Source organism: Caloenas nicobarica, chromosome 4, assembly GCF_036013445.1.
Source record: "Caloenas nicobarica isolate bCalNic1 chromosome 4, bCalNic1.hap1, whole genome shotgun sequence".
Classification (NCBI taxonomy): domain Eukaryota; kingdom Metazoa; phylum Chordata; class Aves; order Columbiformes; family Columbidae; genus Caloenas; species Caloenas nicobarica.
The window spans coordinates 2,524,989-2,549,224 of record NC_088248.1 but is presented as its reverse complement, the minus strand read 5'-3'; the positions used below and the strand labels follow the sequence as shown (position 1 = coordinate 2,549,224).

Genomic DNA, 24,236 nt, shown 5'->3' with positions numbered 1-24,236 from the left:
AGCTGAACAACAAACCCCTTCCTTTCTTGCCATGGCCCTGTTCCGCCTTTCTGCAGAGTCCAACAGTAGTCACAGCCATGGGCTTCTACTCAGGTCCTGTCTTGAAAGTGAGAGCCGGAGAATTAGCCTTAAACCCTTCAGATCTATACATCAGTCAAAAAGCTATACCCTCCCCATCGGGGGAGATAGCTTTTCAATTCTATAAATTGAATTTGAGTGTCCTCGGTAGAAGCCGCACTAGAATTAATATGCAAACTCATGACGAGTAGGTGCATTTCATATTTTTCTAAAGGTTTCTTTCATTTCCCATTACAAAAGAACCAGGATACACAAATGCATTTTAGAGCTGGGAACGATATAGTTTACCCTTGCTTGGTAAATATTTACAAAGAAAATAAATCTAGTTAATTTTGCCTAAGTTCTGTGGCATCACAGGCGAGGACCTCGGAGGCTGCAATTCTTCCTTCTTCGGGTTCTACAGAAGAGACATCGCATTTTTGAAAAACAAAGTAGCTTCTTGCTGGCTTCCCTTCCTGCACCAGGTCATGAAGGGATGGGACGAACATAAGTTGTTTACCTGTAACACGAAACTGCAATTTCCGAGTACAGCTTTCTCGTCCCAGCCTAGTACATCATAATCCTCTTGTCATAAAACTTCGTGTCAGAAGCAAAACCTCTGTAAGCTTTTACTTGTTTATCTGCTTTTTGAGGCCTGGCACTCTGGAAGGTTCATTGTGATTTCAAACTTTTTTCTTCCAGATATCACAGGACCTGCAGCTGCATTTTCTGCTTCAAGCAATAGGAGCTGCAGCCCCCTAGCACAGTCATTCGGGCAACCAGAGGTGCAGGATGTGAAAAATACTACTGAGATCTACAAGTTTCTGGATAAAATATGCTCTCAACTCAACAAAATAATGAACGCCAGCTGCCAAAGAAAATTAAGTCACTGATTTGGGATTGCGTAAGTACAGCCCTGTTGAGGAAAGCCTTCAAGCAGGTGCTTAATTTGCACGAGAAGTCAAGTCCCATGAGTTAGTGCTTTATACTCCTGCACAAAGCTCCCAAACCCAAACTCGCTCTCGCGTGTCAAGAGCACACGAGAGGCTCTGCAAAGCTCTCGTGCCTATTCCAGGCTCAGAGCAAACGGTGCCAAGAGAGTTTTCTGATTACCATCGACGCTACCTGCTGCATCTCCCCCTGCAAGCGCTCCGCTCAACAGCTGCATCCTTCCCCCTGCCGTGGCTCACCTCAGGACTCTTTCGCGATAAAGAATTGCAAAAGATTGGATTTTAACGAGAAAAGTTTAAAAAAAAAAAAAAATTCAGAAGGTCCAGTAATCACAGAAGCTAAAGGTACAGCAACAGTTGAGTGGAATGAGCATTTAAACCCAACAGCAGACATCCTTTCAAGAACATCACATAAAGGTTACGGTTTTCGGATATGATTAGTGTTTTAATAAAACACTGCCCAGTTTCAAAATCTGTACTTGTAACCGCTCTCTTTTGCTCAGACTTTTCCATAAATTGATATTTAGTCAAAATTACTTGATAGCGTACAATATAAAGGGTCTACGTAACAGGGAACCAAGCTAAAATATAATTAATCTCCCCATCTAAGAAAATGACCTTCATAATTCCCTTGAGACTGCACCTCCAGAGCGGCACAGCTCATTTCCTCATTATCGGAATTAGATTTTAAAAACACTACCATCCTCCATAAAGTACATTTTGTCTCTTCTTACCTACACAGAGAGGAGTATGTTTAAAACTATTTGCATCACAGAAACACCCAATTGCTTCAAATACAGATCAGTAATAAAACAGCCTGTGCCCAAAGAGCTAACAGATTACAACAGCTAAAAAAGCCTGTATATGAAACAAAAGATATTTGAGAAGAGAAAGAAGAGCAGCAAGGAGGGCTCTAAAGGAAGAATAAAATTAATTAAGCAATTAAATAATTAAAATTAATTGCATCGACTTTTAGACAAGCACAGATATAGATGCATATATCGAATACTGCTCTGTACGCGGTCAGATACGTGTTTGTACCTGAACCGTCAGGTGAAAATACAGACTTGGTGACTTTCACTTAATTCAGGTAATTTAGTGAGGAAAAGCAAAATCTCAAATTAGCACTCTTCTGTGAGAACGCTCGGGAGGACCCCGTATAGCAGAAAACAGCAGAACGCAGCGGCTTATTGCTCGGTGGTCGCCGCGACCTGCTGCGAGGCCTGTCTGGGAATAGACATTCCTGGCTGGCCAGCGATGATTGACTGCTGTAGTGATTTTAGTGGACGTTGCTTCACAAAAAGACAGGGAGGAAATCCGCACAGGGTGTCCCTTCCTTATTTAAGGAGATTGCTTTGGAGGACTGATAGCCTAGGGTGCTAGCTAAATCAGTGGCATCTAGGAAGATGAAGCATCTCTCATTTGCTTCGTCTCAATAATTCTGTTTGTTAAAATGCCCCCAAAGCCTTCAGGCACAGTGGCTTTAAACATTTAAGTGTACTACTGATATTATTTCATCACATCACAATTTGTATAGCTCTCTTAAAAGTAAACCACTAGCAGCGCGTCAGAGTACATTAACACAGCAAACTGAAGCGCCGTGTCTAATGGATGAAAACATAGATCGGACACTGGCGACCTGCAAGTGGAAATATGTACATTACAAAATCAGAAATGATCCTATCTGGATTTAAAGAGTAAGTAGTACAGAATACCAGCATATCTAGCTACTCCTCGTGTAATGTCATAAAATTCACTCTGCGCTCCACCAAAGGGCGTCACACTTGTCCAGCTATTTATTCATTTATTTGATTCGACTTTTTAAAAGAGGTAAAGAGATTAACATCCTGCCTCAGCCACATGCTTTTTAAGCAAAAGCCTGGGAAGAAAATTCTTTCAAGCTAATTAAAATTCCTGTCATTTCAATGCAGAAGCTCTGATAGAAATGTCAAAATCTGCCATAAAAATCAACATTGAGCCAAACTTTGGTAACTGACAATAGTGTTAGGAAAATCACTCCTGCTGTTTTCAAGTCAGGAGAAAACAGAAGGAAAAGGAGATGGCAGAAGGGTAGCGGGGTAAACCCCGAAACACTAGTCCTCGGTTTGCCGCGTGGTCCTACATCAACACCTCCAGCCGCATCGTGGCACTGAATGCTGAGATGCAGCCGAGTACAACAGCGGGATGCTACTGGGTCTCCTGCTCACCTGGAGAAAAGCGGTTTCCATAGAAACACTCATATTCTTTCCTGAAACCACAACAAAGATGTGCAGCAGTCATAAAGCAGATGTTCCGTGGGGTTTAGGTACTTCTGTGAGACAACACAGATAACGGCACCTTAAAGGTGGCAGGATCTTGCCTGTTCCCCTCATAATCCGCCCCCCTCCTTAGCAATTTGGAAACCATCCTTCAGAAAAGGCTCTTCAAAAGCACCAATATCTGTACTTTAAATTCTTTAGATTTGCCATCTGTGAATATCAAGGACTGCAGAGGTTTGCACTTTTCTTCAAACTGTGTTTCTCACATTACTTAAACTGCCTTGGAGAAATCCATTCCTGATGGACTGATTTTTTTTTTTTTTTTTTAACATTTATTTGGGGGTTTTTTAGAGATGAAAATAAAGGATTTTTTTTTTTTCCAAGTATTTGAATGTCTAATAGAGCTTACAGCTGCCAGAGTTTGCTTTCAAACTGGAAACAAAGATAATGGCAGTTGTCTTGCAACTGAAGAAAACATTACTACAAAAATCATTAGGAACTAGAAAACACTGGAGCCCAAAATCCAAAGACTGGAGAGCGGTGGAAGTCTTGCAATTACTGTAACTCCTGTAACAGTATGAGGCCTTATTCAAAATACATCTTGTACAGTTTGCACTATGCTCCAGGTAGATTACTTCCAGGTAAGGGAAGGTCACAACAGCTTTGAAATTGTTGCTTAAAAATGTGTTCAATATGCATCCTACTACTCCTGAACCGAGTCTCTATCACGTGTCCCTTTTGTAGCTCGGTCAGTGCTCACTCTTCCCTTCGCCCCGATCCTCTCCGTGCAACCGCTGTCTTCCCAACTGTCATGATTTTATCACCAGGGCCGTTAGAACTTTTTTTGTCAGCTGCCAACACTTGGATATCCCGTGGCGCATCCATGCAACCTGGAGATCTGATTGATTTTTGTGGGGTTAGCAGGGCTGAAACGAGAACAAAGCCCGTGTATTGGGCTTCTCACTCAGCGCTATGAGAACAGGGCACGGCGCCACCGCTGCGGGTACATTGTACAGATGTGCAGAGGAGAAGTAATTCAAAAGATTTTTTTGCCATATTTCCTGAAGTACTGATGATACAAGCAATTTGCAGTTGCAAACATTTCCAACAGTTTCTGATTTTACAACAGAGTTTTTTATCACTATCGAAATGCTTCTCCTCCTCTTCTCCCTTAGCTTTTTATAGTAGAAATCCTAGTTGATTTTTTTTTTTCCTAGTAATATAATTTCACATCAAAATCCATTTTATTGGAAAATAAGAAAGCAAACCTGGAATGAAATGGAAGGGCAGTGAAAAAGTGCAGCCCTGTAAAGGTTTAATCTCAAACTGAACATGTACTGGTTAATAAACAGCACAAGGAAGGCTGAGAAATTTCAATAAATAAGTGGCATAACATAAAAGAAAGTTTAGCAGTCCATGAAATCTGTGGCTTTAAACAGCTTTCTACAGCAATCAGAGAAATGAGGAAGGACAATCTTATTACATCCATCTAGTCCCAAAGGCCAAAGCAGATGTATCCATCAGGCCATAATTTCTGATCATAAAACTTTGCTTGAATAAAATCCTGCATGTGACCTTCATACATATTTTTGCCTTACGAACCGCTGGTACTCCACAGCTGAATCCCATTTAGTTATGACTCACTGCCTTATTTACTCCACTGATCACAATAAGCTTTCAAAAGCCATTACGAAGGCTTGGGCTGGTGTCTGTAAGCATACCCTGGTGACTAGCCTGAATGACAAAAAGGTTGGGTTAAAAAAAAATAATAAAAAAACCCTCACATATCTATGATCACAATAGGAACGCTTGTCAAACAAGTGGATTTCAAAGAGCATCAGTCAAATCTATTTGTCATGCATTATAGGTAGCCTATAGAAAAAAAACATTGGATTACTACACGTTATTTAAGACACATAAAAAAACGAGGTACGAGAAAGGTGCAGGATAAAAATATATCTATAGGCACCAAATAAAAAGAAAATGTTTGCTACGAGGTTTAAAAAATGGAAATACGGACTTCCTAGGACCCTACAGTGTTACCTCTGGCTCAAGGTACCAAAGCTCTGCCTCCCCCCACTTGCCTTGAGATAGGAATTGTGGCAGACAACTACACCTGCATCAATGGAAAACATCTTCCCCCAAATAAAAGTAAATCAGTATTTCAAGAATATGACTTTGTGCAAAACTGTTTAGAAGACAAGGAGGGTTTAGAGAATCATTAGCAGGGGACTGAAATAGATATTTCGTAGTCTGCCTACCAAGGTAAATCAGCAGAGAATCCCACAAAAACGCACAGTATATTTCATATTAGCCATTCAGCAACCATATGATCATGTTATTAAGGAGAAATTAAGGATTAGAGGAAAGAGCAGGCTTTGAACCATAAAGTTTTGGCTTTAAAGTATATTGAAATAAGCGAAAGAACAATAAAAGAGAAAGAGAACACAATGATTTTCTGACAAACAAGAAAGCAGCGATGTACTTATTTCCACCAAATTTCCAAGACTATTAAAAAGAAATATAGAAACACAGCTTCCTGAAAAATAATGATAGTTTAAGTCTCTTGTAGAACTCAAAACCTTTTGAAGGCCTATCCCGCTCCTTCTTAAACACTGCTGTAAACTGAAGTCTTACAAGAAAGGAAGTTTACACTATGATATCTTATTATTGCCGCTAGTATGTATCTGGCATCGTAATTACTTGTTTTGTAGTGCTAACATACCAACTTGCTACCATGCAAAAACTGGCTATTCCTACTTCATTTACTGGCTGCACAAAGCAAACTTTAATTCCTGCTTTTCCCATGTGCGCACAGCCACGATTTTCTTCCTCGATTACACAAAGCCACAAATACTTCAAGACATCACATAAAAGTATTATAAAATATCGCAAAAGACTTTGTATTGAAGAAAAAAAAGGGAAAAGAGGAAGCAAAATACCACATTGGACATTTCCACGTGCTAGAACGTGCCTATAAATTGTCCCTGAGGGCACTTCCAGTGGCATTACGGGGCACGTCATTCACAGCTCCCATAGGGTAAAACCACGCAGCTTCGCGATACGGTCTCACCGCTCCAATCAGAACTGCTAATGAGATGCCCTAAGGTACAAACGGAAGACATTTCAGGGCACCATAATTTATAAGAACAGATTCAGAGGCAAGAACAGCAAGTACTGCACAGCAGCTGATCCTCCGAAATTAATTATCTTTGCATCCCCAAAACCCACGTTAAACATCTGAGTGTTCCTGTTGACATTGTTTGGGAATTACTTGTTAATTTTGCTAATAAAACAAAACAAAAATCATAAAAGACATGCTGTTTTACCAGATCTTTGCTCATGGCTTCTCCTTTTTTGAAATCCAAAGTCCTAGGCAAGTTTCTTTATGAACTTTCTCTGTTCACTGAGAGGCATGTTTTAGACAAATGTAGACCAATTTTAAGTTATTATTATGGCTCTAATGCCTTAACATTTTACCAAACATCAAAAGCTCTTTATTTTTGAAGGCTATTCTGTGACTTGGACAAGATGAAAAGTCGTCAAAACCATTTTAAAAAAAAAAAAAAAAAAAAAAACCAAAAAACCAACAACTGAACTAAACCAAAGCAAACTTCAAGCAATTTATATATAAAAAAGTGATACAAATAAATAGCAGAATACAATAATAAAAGATAACATAATTTTTAAAAATCAGGCTTTACCTGATAGGAGAGACCATGGCACCTCAGACTCATAGTACTGTTATTATGCTTCCAAGGAAAGGGTTACACGGGCACGGAAACAGCAAGTTTGGGCATAACAAATGCCATACACATTCAAAATGATGAGATTTTGCCACATTCTAGTATTTCTTTTACAAATGGAATACAGAAATAGTCTGTATAAATGATCTTTTTTTTCCTGGTGTTTAGTATAGTGCATTTGGCATTTACATTAGTGCATTTACAAGAAACAGATTTTACTGGCAAATACCTCCTTGAACTCATCAATATCACAACAGACCACCTTCCTCCCTACTCCCACCCCCAACACATGATAATAAAATGTAGGTCAAACCTACTCCATTCAATTTTCAAATATTGACTACACTAAGATATGCTCCAAAATTACTAATGTAACTTGTGTTAAAAAAAAAAAGTAATCAAATATTGAAATATCAGGCCATTAACTCCTTTGAAATGTTCTGCTTTCCTAGACACTCCTGCTTGCTTTAAGTTAGAAATAAACAAACAATGTGCTTAAAACATTGTTCTGTGAAATAATTTGCCACTGCTCTAAAACAATGATAAATGCTCATCTCCAGTGTTAATCAGTATTACTCACAGATTATCAGCTAACATTATCCATCCTGGACAAACTGGAAAAAAGCTTAAGCACTATCAGTGTGGAAAGTATCTAAAAAAGATTGACGTCACCCATTTTCCCCCTCTGGATTCTAAAAGTATCTGATAGCTTCGGTTTTTATGTTGGCCTTTTCAGATTGAAATAGATTGAATTGATTCTGATTTGAATACTTTCAAAATCACTTTTTTTCCATGCCACAGCCTTATGAAGCCCGAATTGCAAGGCTCCTCATGACCTAAGTCTATGCATTTGTAAAATTCAACAAAACAATTCCTAAATTCTCGAAAATTAAGAACGCCACTAATAAAAAATTGGCATATAAGCATTAAAGACCTTTTCATCAACATTGCCTTGTCAATAGCCCATTGAAGCAAACCACCTATTGAACTTTGACTTCACTAGTATCAGAGCAACCGTTTGCAAGTTTGCTGCTTAAATCTCAAGTTCTACCTCAAATGTCAAAACAGAACCAACGAGGATACAGAAAGTCATCGATATTTTGTTTTCTTGTTAAGAAAAGTGTAACAATATACCTACAACAAACATCACCTGTGTCTCAGAAGTTAGTGTGCCGCAAGAGCAAAGAAATAACAAATGCTCAGGAAGCAAATTTGAACCCCTATTTCTAAAGACTTTGTATGGCTGTCTTTCCAGACAACTGCTCAGTCACACCAGCGATTTACTAATCCAGCTCAGAAGGATTTCAAATATTGAGTCCTGTTATCATCCTACAGCTATCACAGGAGCCCAAAGCAACATCCTCATCTCTTGTCCAATAATTGCTGAATGACAGAGGATGGACCGAGTACAAAATCGTATTGGACACAGGTGGCTTTCTGAGTCATCAGGTCATCTCTAATCCCTCCTATAAAATAGGTAACTTTTCCAGGTGTATGTGACAAAAAGGTTATCCACACAACAACCGTTCTTTTCCAGCTAAGTGCTGTTAGCTGCACGACATTAAACCAAAACATAGCATTAGGAAGTTATAAAGTAAGGGCAACCAGTTTGACAATAACTTCAAAACAGCCTGCAAAGAAGGGAAGGTGTAAGCAAACTGTGTCTCACTTCTCTGCAATTTTTCCAGAGTACTTACAAAGTGGATAAAAGCTAAAGTTTATAGTTTGAAGTCACTACACCGACACAAACCGTAGCAGTCAAATCCAAAATTAAATGCAATACTTGATATTCTATGTAAAAAGAAGGCAACAAAAATGACAAATATCTCATAAAGCTAGGAAACTGTCAGGGTCCTATTTTGCAAGTCTCTGCAGAAACAACAGCGTGAAATCTATTTAGATGTCCTACCTTCTTGAACCGCTTGAAACGGATTGTTGCCATCCACAAACGTCACTGAACACGTGATTTTCTCCGTTTGTAAGATTTCATCATTCTGGTTGAGATCAGCAACTGCCATTCGAAAAACTTCCTCATCTTTTTTGGCAGATTCATCAAAAATCGCCCCTGGGGAAAAAAAAAAAAAAAAATAATAACAACCTTGCATCTTTCAACTGCACTATGCTCAAAGTATTAATCGTAAGCACTTAAGACATTTTATGCTGCAACATCATCCCTTCACTCATTCCTGAAGAGCAGTTCTCTCAACACAGAGCCCAGAAGCTACTTCACAATATAGAGAATTTCTAAATGTTGATATAATTAAAAACATAAATTTAAGAGAAGCATTGATTCAAGCTAAAAATATTGGGGAAATCTATTTAAGCACAACCCAAATTATCTGTATAGGAACATGGCCAAGAAATGAGAACTAATTAACTTTCCAAAGGTGTCGTTTAATACTCTGAATGAGTGCAATGGGCTAGGTTATACATGTCTAGTGACAACTAAAAAGTATAAAGTTCAAATGAGGTAAGAATAAGCCTAAAATAGTAGCAGCACCGGGAAAATGAGTTAGAATTGACAACCATGATCAACAGCCGGGTCAGCAGCTGATATAAAGCTATTTCAGGTCTAATTCCGATTGGATTTGTAAAAACACCACTCCAGCTGTCTAATTCTTGAAGACAGTAAATTCAGTTTAAGTGGTTAATTAAAATAATGCCTGCTTCTATAAATCCAACAGAAAGTGACTGCTCTGCCTTTTCCCCAAAACATGAAACTCAGAAGGAGTTGGCACAGTCAGGGTGTCCAACCCTCAACCCCACCAGTTCTCCAGGTGCATTGAAAAACAACTCCAAGCCTAATCTAGAGCTTTTAGCTTTTTTTAATTTGCTTTCTTTAAACTACAGTGTCACTTTTAGTATCACTAATTTCCTATTGTTTTCATTTGCCTCTTGCATGAATTATTGATGCGGATGTGGCTCAAATCACACTGTTGCAGTCCTATAAAGAATGATATTGTTTGCAACCCTCAAATCAGGGCTGTTGGATTTTCAAGCACCTTTAAAGCTTTCATTTCCAGGCAGTAGATTAAAGAGACAGAAGGAATAACTGAAAAACCAGGCTTCTGAAAGCTGTATTTAATCGTTATGAAATGTCTTCATCAGTTTCCAGGTTTATTTATTCTTGAGTGTCTGTTGTCAATACAAAACTCAACCAAGGCAGCGTATGTGGCGAGGCAGCCAAAGACAATAGAAAATGCTGATCACTGGTTGTTTCAGGTAAATACCTGCAATCAGTGCTGAAAAGAACCCAAAAAAGATTCATTTACAGGAAAAGGCTACTTGAAGAGAAAGAAACTTCTGAGTGTTTATCTGCTTTTCCCACTGACCTCCACCACTCATGTCCCTGCCAGCACCACTCATCCCACATGAGCATCATCTCTTCCTACAATCTGACCGCTTTGACTCCAGCATTTTCCCTCCTGAAGCTGCTGCCATCTGGAACAGCTGTTCTTTACCTCTCCACCTCATTCACCTGTCATCTCTGTGCAAATCTCAGATGAAAACATTCATTTTCTCCCTTGCGCCCATTTCTATTTGCCTTGTTTTATTTAGCTCCATAAAGAAGAGCTGCACGTGGCCAAGGATATTCTTGGTATGCAAGATGCTGCAAACTGTCTTCTCCACAAAGACAACTATTTGTGTATCCAGGTAGCATTTAAGGGTACAAAAAACTTTTTTTCAAGGACACACCTTAAAACGTATTTGTTCCTAACCTCACAGAACAGTTCAAACCAAAACCACGCCTGCTTCATTTTGGGGATACACCTATACCCATGATGACGACATAGTCCAGCAAACATTGCTAATAAACATTTGAAGAACAGTCTTACAAGCTTAAAATTAATATGGAAAAAAACCAAAAAGTTGGGAAATAATGCTAGCAATTAGTCAAATTCTATCCCTGTAGAGTAATTCTGTAACAAACGTCGCACTGGAAGTGAACATGCACAGGGACCAGCACGGCAAAACAAAGACCTTCCAGCCAACCCTGCAGAGTACAGCTCCTTATTCTACAGCTGGGAAATGTCAACTTCAACCTGGTTTTGTCCTCAGAATAATCCAGGTAATTTATTGAGTAGAGGACAGAGAAAAGTCCAAGGTACCTAGTGGGTTTTTTTGCATGTGCCCTCTCAAAAATCCACTTCAGCCCCATAGCCCAGCAGAGAACACCCAAGCCAGTGCATTCCCCAGCCCAGCAGCACGTTTCTCAACAGATTTCTGTTCTCAAGAACCTTTCCTGGTTTTTTCACACATAGATATTCCTAAGAAACTCCTATGCGTTTTCTCCCATATCTCATCCTGACACAAATCCTGCCTCTGACAGCGTCTGGACATACAAGGAGCCGGTTTAGATGGAACTCCACGCGGCCGTCACCACGGACCCTCCTTCTCACCGTAGTACTGAGAGAGACGATGGTCTTGGCATACGGTTTGAGTGCGTGAAAGACGGTGGTCCTTGACACACGGCCTAGGTGTGGAAGGTTGAGATACTGCGAATTATTTGTCTCAAAGCTTGCTTGCTAAAATAACACGCTTAAGGCCTGCTTGTTGCGGAAAAATGCTTGCTCACGCTGCTTGCTTAATTGGGCCGGCTGTAAAGGCCCAAATGCGGTGAATTAAACTGCAAAATGCAGGATCGCTGCGAATTGCTAAAACCCAAAGAATGCTTGAAGCATTTCTCAGCACTACAGTGAATTAAAGTGCAAAACGCACGATCGCTGCGAATTGCTAAAACCCAAAGAATGCTTGAAGCATTCTCGGCACGACCCCAGACCTGCAAAGCGCCAGCGTTGCCAGGCCTGAAACCTGAGAGCTGCCTGACAGCAGATGCCGTCTGGATCCCTGGCGATGACCATCTCTTGCTTCTCTCTTGCTTATCTTCTTGCACGCTTGCTTAACTTTCCTCATAATTCCTCCCCCGCTTTTCCTCTACCGCTCTAGCTTTAGCTGTGAAAATGAAAGATATTTACTCTGTCTTTAGGCATAAAAATAAGATTGTTTAGCGGCATCTGACCTCGTTTGTGTCTTAATCTCACTCTTGGAATCATTTTTGAACCTTCCTGAGTCCAAAATTGACTGGGACCCCACCAGTACAACTGCTCCAGTTTGGCTCTAACTGCTGCTTGTTTCATTTATGGCTCCATGTATCAGACGTAAATTTCAAAATTTCTCCTCTAACCAATACTACATCTGACATCTTCAGGAAGGTACTTCACAGAAACAAGGCATTCGCCGTGCTCTACTGTAGGAGTATCTACATAGGAAAAACAAATAAATACATAGGTGAATTCCAAAAATGTCGTAAGCATAGGTTGTGCCTGAGCATCCTAGCAGGAATTAGGTTGTCTTCCTTCTGAAACTAAGGCCTTATTCATTACAAGATCTAAATTAGCTACAGAGAAAGCCTTTCATGATGTAATGAAAATGTCACTGCTCCTTTCAGGAGACAGCAGTGCACAGCACAATGCAGGCATCGCACTTCAAACAGCAAGAAGAGACATTTTATTTCATAATCGAGTCTCAAAATTTAATTTAAGTTGCTAAATAAACTGGAAAACTAACAAGGGGGGGGCGGTGTGTGCAAACGACCAAATCCGTAAATCATTTTGAAATCGTCCCTATTCACATATTAACGTTTTTAGGTCCCTGCATTTTATTTCAACTGTATTCCATGGCTCTGTATATCCCTCTATGTTACACAAGCAGGGCGATATTATTTTTGTTTGTTTTCTAAAACAAAAGCCATTTCGATGAAAAGGTAAAAAGCATTGTTTGGATTGTGCTAACATTGTTGGAACATTTTCCTGTGGTTTCAAGAATCATCCCCTGGTTGACAGGAGAGAATTTTCTGATGGGAAACAGGTCTATCGAAATTTTGACAGCTAGCTTGAAATGCAGCCTTTAACTACTTTTGTATGAGCTACGATTTTCTTTCCTTGCTGAGGCCTGAAATCGCACTGATATTTTGATGTTTATCTTTCAAACAGTCTATTAACCAAGTCAAACAACCAACCCAAATGAACGAATGAAGGGTATCACACTTCAAAATTACTTCTCTAGTAGGAGCTACGTACTCGTTTCCTCATGTACCGCTGCAAAATGAGAGAACTGGAATAACGCAAAGTTAGTAGGAGTGCGTGTCCAAAATGAACCCTTTCGGCTTACAAGAAAAATTGTTACAGAAAGTAATGAATAGCTGAGGAGAAAAAGCAAATTATTTCCACAGATACTGTAAGACACCTGGTCTCTGAAAAATGATTCCACAAAACTATTTAAAAAGAGAAGAAGTCTTCGAATCTCTACAAAAGTAGATGCTGTTTGTTTCTCTTCCACTCCCACTGCTCATCTCGGCTGAAACAGGTCTCATACTAAACATGTCATTTCTAACTATACTCAAAGAGTATTCCCGTGATTGCATCAGGAGCCAACACGCTGACACAGCAACTACTTTGCACCAGTTTTCCCCTCCTGTTTTATTAGCATGTCATTACTTTCAGCTTTATTTCAGAATCTGGATGAGGACAGCACAAATGTAATTCTCTACTGGCTTTTTAAAAAACCCTCAGCACATCAATAATGTCCTGTAGCTCAGCAGAGAATTCTTTGTGTTTAACTATCTCATTCACCCTCTACCGTGGCACCAGAAATCTGTCCATTTAAATGAATACAGACCAAATCACACAAATACTCAGTAAGTTCACCAAGTACCAAAGAAATAATTAGAAAGGCTTTTCAAAGATCACTTGTCCTACTGACCCATACATACAAAAATACAACCCAAATTCGATATTATCAGCCATTTCTAGAATAATTTGTGCAGTCTACTGGAATCAGCCCAGAAAAAGTAAAAATGGGAGAGAAATGCATCATGACCGAAAGGATGAGGCGTGAAGATATTTAAACCAATGTTGATCTTTCTATCGACTAAGGAAGGACAAAGTCCACTGCTTGCGGAGTTTTCAAGTATTATAATTTTATTAACTATGAAAGCATGACATTTCTGGACCTCAGTGCCCCCTATTAGTCTCAGGAAATTGAGTACCTTGTTTCAAAGAGGAGGGGAGCACGTGGATTAAACACCATTGTGAGCTGAGGTCACAGTTCCATTTCAGCACAGAAGTTCGATTTTCACTACGTAACATCACCCAGACTTATCTCACGAATAGAAGCAACACACACTTTGCCCAATAATTCACTATGACACCGATATTTGAGATCCCAAGATACATTTTAGAATAAAATCCCACGTTACTTCCAGGCCATATGAGTGTCTGGTTGGGAAAACTCTATAGAATTCATTCATTTTTAACGATAATGGCAAATACCTGGCTATACTGTGCACTATCACGTCTGATTGAATGAATGTATACACACAGCTTTAGAAGGCAAATAATATTATAATGGAATGCTTGTCAACAAGAACAAGAGGGACTTGCCATGTTTGTGAGTCTGGCTGCTCTCATGTAGGGATTTTAAGGCCACATACAGAGACTTTCCCTTGCACACACAGCTCCCGTTATCCCGGTATTCACCATGCGCTAGTACAGCTGACCCTACAATTTCACTCGTCATACATTTAAAGCTGCTGTTAAGTGTCTACATTGATCGATAGGCAGTTGAGTATGTGCAATCGCATCTCGATTTTGTCCATGACGGGAACACATGCTTTGCCTTTCTCTTTTAAGCTGACTAGATTTTACAAACCCTTTAGAAAGAGTTTACAAACCCTTTGGAACAGGCACAGAAAGCTTTGCTTTTGCTGCTGCAGCACAAAAGGGAGTGGAAATCCTTCACCTCCTCTGTATCAAGGGGGACTTTGGAGCAGATGCGTCCTCAGCTACCTCGCACGTCACACTGCGGGACGGGGCTCGGCTCCCCTGGGACCACGGGGCTCACGGGGGGCCAGCGTGGGGCTGCAGCTCAGGGCAGATCCAGCCCTTGGCACCTGGAGCCATCAGCCCCATGCGGCTGCTCCCCAGGGGCTCCCCGCTCTGCACCCCGGGGATCTCTGCACTACAGCGCATCTAGGCCAAGCTGAAATTTTTCAACACGCTACTTGTTTGTTCATTTTAATTTTTCAAGGCTTTCGCAGCTCCCGCGATGACGGTGAAGGAGGCAGCAGGCCTGGGAGCACCTCTGCCAGCTCCTTCTGCAGCAAAAGGGACATCCCCCTGCCTGCCAAACTGGATTTCTCTTTCTACTTTAGATACCTTGTATTTTTACAAGCACAGCTTAAGAAATTCAACAACGCACCAGCAAATATCGTTCGCTAGTTATCAGACACGTAAAAGAAAATTAAAATATTCAGCTTAACAATGTATTTGTCAACACCAAATCTACACATACCTATGGAAGGTCCACTTTAAGCAGCACATGAGAGACCAGAGGATCTGCAGTGGAATTTCTGGATTCCTACTGATGCAAGAATGTCCAAGCGAAGGAAGCACCAGGCCTACTGTATTTCTTTTTTTTTTTTTAATGGACTTTCATAAGGGTCTATGTCTGACAGAGAAGGGCTGGTATTTCCCTCAGGCCATGCCGTGAGCTACCCTTTGAGTTGGGCACAACAATTAAGTCAAAGATTAAAGAGTTGGATTGGAGAATGAAAGAGTTTTCCACTGTGTTTCCCCATTCACACCCAAGTTCAGTAAATGCTTCATATGCACAAGCCTGACTTCAGGCATAGGAATCATCTCTCCCAGGTGACACATTAAAATGAGACTCTTTGCTGACCTTACACTTTGTGTGGCACCACGTACTCCAACCACTGCAGAAGGTGCCTCTTCTCGCTGTGGGAGCTACACCAAAAAAATACACGGTCGGTTTTAAAGTTCCTTTTCAAAGTGATTAACCACCTGTTCTCAGTGCAGCTGCATGGCTGGAACATCACGTAAACAATATAGCAAGTCCTTCTCTTTGTTGCTTTTTGTTTTCCAAGTTTAAATATTTGGATCAAAGAGGTGAATGAAGAAATGTATGGGTTTTTCAAGCTGGCGAACTGCTCGAGGCAAAGTCTGTTTCAAATACAGCGAAAGTAAGAAAAGTGCAGCTATCTAAACACAGAAAAGTCTCTTCACTCTTCTGCTGAAGCATGGTTGGTTTTTAGTGTCCTGGTCTCCCAGTAAAACAACCAATACAGCTCTCCTTAAGTCTGTTATTTGATTTAAATGACTTGACTAAAGAGAGCACTCCACTATATTACATATTTTCTTTTTTCTTTCTCTCTTTTTTTTTTTCTTCTTTTGATGTTGTGTTGTTTTCTCTCTAGAGCATACCAGACAGTTTTGGAAGTATTAAGGTGGCTTGACAGGTTGACAAAGAAAACAAAACCCAGCTTTTTGTGAGGTTTTTTTGATAGATTTACATAGAACCATAAAATTCACAGAACAGTGCCAATGCTTCAAGTACTGTATGTCAAACTTCATAATTATAAATCAATATAGAATTTCTAGGAAAGCTGAAACACAAGCCTGAAGGGTATGGAATCAATTGTTTTTGCAAGATTTAATTTGAATATGTTTAGAGAGAGTCTGGGATCAATTCATTCGGCCACAACAGTCGCTGGAGATCTGTGGAGCTCTTCAGAAATTCCAAGACTTACTGTTCTCACAGTTTGCAGTACTACTACATACATTGGAAATTTCTTCTGTTTAATTGTATTGCAACATTGTGGATACACAGTGTCATTGAGAATTATGGTCACATTTGGAAAGAACAAACTAAGATCTTCTCCTACTTATTTACACCGCCCATCAGGCACATACGCACAAGCATGACGACTTTCCAATCGCCATTGATACAAGCTCATCCTGACAGACATTTCTAATTATTCGCAAGTTCTAAACCACCATTTTACACTTATATTTAACACCAAAAATGGGACAATTTATCAAAATCATTTGCTGAGTCTCATTAATCTCGTTACAAAAAAACAGTTGTCACTTGCCAGTCTCTTTTGGGGGGGGAATATTGTTGGCTAGAGAGTATAAGGAGAGAGAAAGGCAAAACACTGGGGTGCTACTAAAAAAAATGCATTTATTCAAGTGCCTTTTTTTTTTCCTATGCAACTTATAATCAAAAGCAACTTTAAAAGGCATTTATAGAAAATATGGTAAATCAAGTCCCTTCTCAATTGCTCTACATTCTCATTAACTTAAGTGATCCTTCAGTAGAAAATGAGCGTAAAACCTACTATATCAAAGGAATAACAATTGACGTACATCTTGCATTTCTTCTAGCCAACTAACTGATTGCACAAATTGCAGAGCCACAAAGAATTTGTTCCTCCAAATTGAAAAATACAGCACAAATGCCAGTTGTGGCATTGGAGACTGCTACCTAGTTCTGTAGATGCAGCAGGGCACAATATTATAATCGTATAAACAATCCATTTTATACACAACATATCTTTCACAGGATAAAAATTAAGATATCTTCTGTGCGCTGTTCCACTATCAACTTGATGTGGTGATTAACTACAGTGATAATATCTTCACATTCATTATGCAACAAATGAGCTGATAATAACGAGAGGCTTTTCATGTTTCTATCATATCCTTAACTATCAAGTTGGGGTCTCGCTGTGAAAAGCATCTGGTTTGGTAGATGCTATTGTCACATTATTAATATCCCATACAGAAAGTTAGTGTGATGATCATAAATTTGCCAAATAGTATCTGCATTCTTGAAGAAAATATTAAAAATAAATCTTATGATGTACATTCAGAGCTTGCTCATACAGTTTTAGAATGAGAGCAAAGACTGATTCGATATACCGCTTTATTATTTTTATTAGCCCCTACTTGTGAATGCAAGAACACCTCACAAAGCAGTGTCAACGAGGTTGATGACAGCCTAAAAACCCCCTCAATTGTTACTATTTGTCATTGCTTAATGTCTTCCTTCCTCACACTCACCACTCTACCTCTACGTACAATTCTGCTTTGTAATTTTTGAAAGACAAACTAACACTTTAATTAGTCAAATGATGCAGACTGCTAGGTAGAGATGGAGGGAAGACCCTGCCAAACCATTGCGTTAGGACGTGGAGCAGCTGCAGCACCCTAGTCCACTAGCACCTGAGATTACCAAGACGCTAGAGACATTATTAATACACAAACATATGCCCACATACACACAAAATCTCAAAGATTGAAGCGCGAGATTTTTCTGGAGGCCGTTTTTCTGCTTTTTCCCTTTGCTTGGAAGGGACTTTGAAAGATCACCCAGTCCAACCCCTGCCCTGGGCAGGGACACCGGCCACTGGACCAGGTTACTCAAACCCGGGACAACCTGACCGTGAACATTTCCAGTGATGGGGCATCCACAGCTTCTCTGGGTATCACAGAGAAGTAAAGACAGATACCTGTGAAACACATAGCTTTTAAAAATCTAACTGATCCTACATGTAGTGTTATGAATGCCACGGTCAAGAATTAAGTAACAAGGAGGAAAGCAGCAGTGGAAAAAATGGTATTACGTGTCTAAAAACGCCAAGGCTGAAATTAAGGCTCTGAAATTAATCATTTTGTTAAACGGCTTTTCTATTCTTTAGAGCAGGGGTTTTTGGTTGGTTGGTGGTTTTTTGTTGTTTTTTGGGGGGTTTTTTTGGTCAGTTTGGTTGGTTGTCGTTTGTTTTCTCCTGCTGAAGGAAAAACATTCATCAAATTACACACAAACACACCCTTTCAACAGCAATGGAAGAAACCAAACAACTCAGTCTCCTTGTCATCTGGCCCATTTTCTTGCCAAGGCAGGACCATCCTGTAGAGTGCAATTTACACTCCAGTTGAAAATTAACACATGTAACCTCTTTCACTCTCCTGTCACACAGAGGGTAACACATCTGGAAGCAATCACAAAAAAGACACACAAAAGTCCCTAAGAAATCTCCACTTCCACATGACCCTGTTTGTACTAACGTGTTTCTTATTTATTTCTCAGTACAGATTTTGCCGAACTAGTATTACTCCCCTTAACTGTAAATTTTTTATCTTATCATTTTGGTAGAAGGACAATCCATGCTGCTCTAAAATTTGCTCTCCAAATATCCAGGGCTATGGGCTCAAAGGGACTTCATGTTCATAGATGTCAAATACTTAAATTCCTTGCCGTTTTTTTATAGAAGATAGTGCCGTATCTTCTCTGTACATTCTTACATTAGAATAATTTCTACTTTCACAAGTCATAATTTACACATGTGTACAAAAAATAGACTCTCAATATAAATAACAGATAAGCCAAGTTGAACTTTTTATTTTAAAAATTTCAAGCAATAAATACTAGTAATGATGTTTCTATCTTGGAAAAGGCAAAAGAAGTGGTGGAGAATAGCAAAAGCTGAACCTCATTCTACATGAAACACGTCAAATACAACCCACAAGGCCTGCTTTGAATTCCTTCAGTTCTCTACTGCAATTTGACTTCACGCTTCGTTTTTAATAACCCGACAGTTCTTCAGCAACATAAAGGTCTTTGAAAAATATAACGCTGTCATATGAAATGCCGATGAATTTACATTTCCCAAAGCCGCACTGCAAGTCAATTAAATGTAGTCAAGTTCTGCTAAAGAGTAGTTCCCAGGGTGCAGTATATGTCTGTAAAAATTCCTTTTTCAAAAAATCAAGTCATAATTTCTGATTTTAAGATAGAAACTGGGTGAGGAATGCAGAACAGCTGTTCCTTCCATTGACTTCTATTATTTTTATGCTCTTAGAAGGCAAAATTAAAAGATGAGAGTGAGGTGGCAGCTGAGCTATTGCCATAAACCGTGGATGTGTCAGACACCTCTTTCAATCCCAATAATCTCTTCCTCTTTTCCACATTTCTAAAAAACTTCCGACGATAGCGCTATACAATAGGCTACTTACAAATCTAAGGCTTAGAACCTGTTGCTCTACCATTTAAAGAAATAAGCATCGAAGAAATAAATTAAGCTCAATGTCAACCTCCAGCTCCACGCCCACAGTTGCTACAAACTCAAATTACCCCCAGTTCAGAAATATTTTTGAGAAACTAGCTTGAACTTCGATTTTTTTTTTAATGAAACCTAGAACCATGCATCGCCTTAAGTTATCTCCTGTCAAGCATCACTTACACAAATCCATATGCAAGTGAATAATCATATTCCCATTTTAGACATGAAGGAATATTAAGCAGATGTGCAGCGACTTGCTCATTCAGTAATTAGTTGCCTGTCAAAATTAGAAGAACCTAATAAAAACCTGATTATTCAAAGTTCCTGTCTTTATTTCTATCACTTAACACATATAATCTTGGAACACTGATATTAAAATAACAGTAAGTATGCTATTATTATAGATCACACTTTATCCGAAAATTTCATAGGAAGAGAGGTTTGGGGTTTTTTTTGTGTGGAGAGGTTTACATGGGGAAGTTGGCGGGTTTCATTTCTTCGAAGACTTTTAAAATTTTAACATCTTATTGAAATTAGAAAAAAAAAGACAAGCTGGAAAATAGCTAAAGAATTAAAATTATAAAGAAAACAAAAAAAGAAAAAAAATAGTGTCATTAACCATATTCAAACTTAAACATGCAATGTAGAGACTGAAAAATGATTTACAAAAAAATCCAGAAGTGATATATGTGGAGGGATAAAAATTGTTATTACTGCATGATCTCTACTGATCAATTCACGTTTGTAAGGAGCCAAGCAAAGTGAGAAAAAGCACTTTGCCAGCAGCCAGTTGTAGCCAGCAGATCATTTCGAGACAAAGTTCTTATTAATTTAGAAAAGTGAAAAGGGAAACCCATTCAAGAAGCAAAACCTTCACACTATTCTTCTTGTGGTTGCTTTTAGTCTTTGCAACTCTCTCAGCTCACTAGTTAATAAAGCCGATTTCTAATAAACTTCTTCTGCAACTTTGAGAAAGCAACCCCAGCAATCACTGTACATCACAAATAAGAACAAAGGAAACTAGGAACTTATTTTACAAAGCGGGAGGACACATGTTACGTTCAACCCTAGAACCCAAATTCTACACTCCATTGCACTTAAATACTTCAGTGGATACATTTAGCTCCATTTTCCAGTTACTTCTGCCTTAATAAAGTCATTTTATGCTTTCAGATAAGATGAGTAAACTTATCTCGCAATTTACTTTGCCTGCAGGCCCGACACATGGGCAGACATAAAGCTTTAAAATTCATCTACAGGCTTTGAATCTTATTATTACTGAGTCACTTAATTATTACTGCATCATTTTAATTAGTTATTATTGTATTATTACCATTTAATACAGAATACCTTGAGTATAATGTGGCACTTTCTATCTGGGAGAATGTTGAATTAATTTGCCAGATTACTCCACAAGACACTGCCATAAATTTACCTAATAAATGCTTCTTATGCCCATAACTCCTGGTACTTGATTTCCTTACCAGAGGTCAGTAAAAATCCTGCAAAATTAAGCACTGCTACAGGGATTCCCCAGCGGACTGTTCCAAACACAACTGGGGCTTTTAGATTTATATTTATATTTTTCTCTTGCTGGCCTATTTTCAAGCAAAAACAAACAAACAAACAAGCTAAATAACCTATATCTAACAGTAACGAAAAAAGGCATTTCTAGGAATTAGGTTGCGGCTGCAGATGTGACTCCAAATCTCTCCTTTTTAGAAGTGGGTATTTCTTAACTGAAGTCGTGATTTCCCATGCTAGACCATCACTGTACAATCAGTTACTGGTTTTAACAAAGTGAAGTTTACTGTAGGGTAAAACTCCCGAGGAAGAGAAAAACTATCCTGCTCAGGATTCAACAGTTATGTTAAAACAGCCTTCTTAATTTCATTAAGAAGAGGAATAGTTAATGAAGAGGAATAGTTAATGAAGAAATAAGACTACAGCAAGTATTCACATCGAGATCTCATCGTCCATAGCCTGTGTTCCATATACAGTGCGTTACAAGTCTGTACTCAGGCAGCTCTAAAATCAAATTGTAGGTAGCAATCCACAGTCTCATGAGCAAAATTTAAAAAGGCAGCTCAAAAATAGCTAATAATCCAGAGGGGGAAAAAAAAAAAAATTATTCATGGGATTGACAGGGCAAGCAAAAAGTATTTCCCTGATTCTTGGATCGCAGAGGATTTTCTTTCAGTATTACCCTTCCAGCCTCTAGTCCTCCCAGTGAAACATCTCCTGATGGTTCTTTTTACAGGTTGAAGAAAAATAAGCCTCACAAAGCATCTTAAGCACCATTCATGCATTTCCACTTTTCTCTCTCTTTCTCTCACCCCCCAGCCCCCAAGACAGATAACATTATTTTCCTCTTTGGTCTTAGAATGCCAAAACAAGACTCCTTGAAGCGTGACATAAATTGTACACCAGGCACTGACGAAGGGACAAGAACACCGAGCTCTGCTGGGTGAGTCATTACCCTACAGAACCTTCCCATGTCCCTCTTCCCACCCCTTCCTGACTTTCGTGGGCTTTGCATCAACGAATTTGCAATAGGTTTGTGGACAGTAGAACTTCTTCACCGGTGCTGTAAATACATCTGCTGTACCAGGACGTTATGATGCTGGCCTGGACATTTTCAAGGCATATAGTCTAAAAACCTGAGACAGAATTAAAATGAGCAGAGATCTTGAGTGCTTTTTACAAGTTCTTTGATAGTATCCTAGCACACGAGAGAAAATGGCAAGATTCCCCCATTTTCCACTGTGTTTCATAGGTAGCTCTCCGCTAGACTATTTTCAGAAGCTTTTAGTTTCTATTTCTTCTTATTTCTCTGTGTCTGAATATGTATGTGCAGAAAACCAGGGAGGAAAACATCACTCGGGCTTGAGGATGAATGCGCGTTGTTTTTTAATTATACCATAAATAATAGTTTCTGCAATATTACATATTTCTAAGTCTATATCCGCAGAAAGTTCCGAAGTTTGGGGAGCACTTTCAGTGCATTCTGTGTAGTCACTTCTATAACTTCTTCAACTGGAATTCCTTTAATTTTGCCAATGTATTCTGCAGCAATGTAAATATTTTTTGGTTCATTTCTCATCTGTTTTTCAGGCCCCATATTTTCCTGCTCTAATTACTGCAAAAAATCCCTCAATACTTCTTTATATAAAGTGGCAGGGAAGTTCCCTTTCCTACCTATTCAGGGTATATAAATAAAAACATCACTCTGAAAGGTCACGTTGTTTTATATATAGTTTGCCACTCTGCAATATGAAATTCATGGAAAATTTGATTAAAGAATGAAAACGTATATACAAGCTGTCCTGGTTGTGGCTGGGATAGGTTGAGTGTCTTCCTTGTAACTGCTATGATGCCATGTTTTCAATTTAGAATAAGAATTATATTGGTAATACACTGATGTTGTAGTTGTTGCCAAGCAGTCAAGGACTTTTCAGTTTCTCATACTGGACCGCCAACTTGTTTTGTATTTTCTTTTATTATTATTAGTATTATTATTGTCATCTCTTCCTTTCTTACCCTATCAAATTGTCTTTATGTGAGCCCACGAGGCGCTGCGGGGAAGGGGGTGGTGAGCGAGCAGCTGCGTGGGGCTGGACTGCCAGCTGGGGCGAAACCACAACGCAAGCTCACACAAGGGCAACGCTGTATAGAATTATCATCTGTGCATACCCGCCCTCTAAAAAAAGCGAAGCAGCAAAGGAACATGTTTCCCCAAAGAAAAACAGCATATCGCCTTTTCAAAGGGAAGGCAGAGCCTTCTAAAAGTGTAATCGATATTGGTCAGGTAGAAGTAATTTTGGGTTTATACGCTCTGTACTAAAACAGGTAAGAATGACAAAGCTAACAAAGACTATTCCTTTACGATTCTTCAGTGTTAGCATATATTGTCCATTATATACGAGTCTGTGTCTCAAGCTTCATGTTTCAGAGATGGTTATAACCCCAAAGAATAAGGACCCAAAAGTTAAAAAGCAGCAAATCTGGGGGGCGGGGAAACAAACAAAAAAACCAAACAAACCGACCCAAAACCACACAATACACAAACCACCGACTTGTAGGGTCAGTTCTGCTTCCTTTAAGTAAACACTTACGCTACCAAGTCATTATAAAACCTTCTAATTTTCACCTAAATTTCCACAAATAAAATCTTCCAACCTGCTCTTCCATATGACTGTAGAAGCCCATTTCTCATAGTATAACTATAGATTTGCATATTATCTGCCTTATTGCACTTGTTCTTTTTCTATTACGTTACTTTATTCTCAGAAATATGCAGAAG

The 24,236-nt window shown here is 39.2% G+C and overlaps 1 protein-coding gene across 2 annotated transcripts in view; it reads right to left on the bottom strand.

The window, feature by feature from the left end:
• The window catches only part of GRID2 (glutamate ionotropic receptor delta type subunit 2), a 570,960-nt gene that overhangs the window by 448,985 nt on the left and 97,739 nt on the right, over positions 1-24,236 (bottom strand). For both annotated transcript variants that reach the window (XM_065634052.1, XM_065634053.1), the window contains exon 2: positions 8,921-9,076. In XM_065634052.1, coding sequence (XP_065490124.1) covers positions 8,921-9,076 — 156 coding nt within the window. The remainder of the gene's footprint in view (positions 1-8,920; positions 9,077-24,236) is intronic.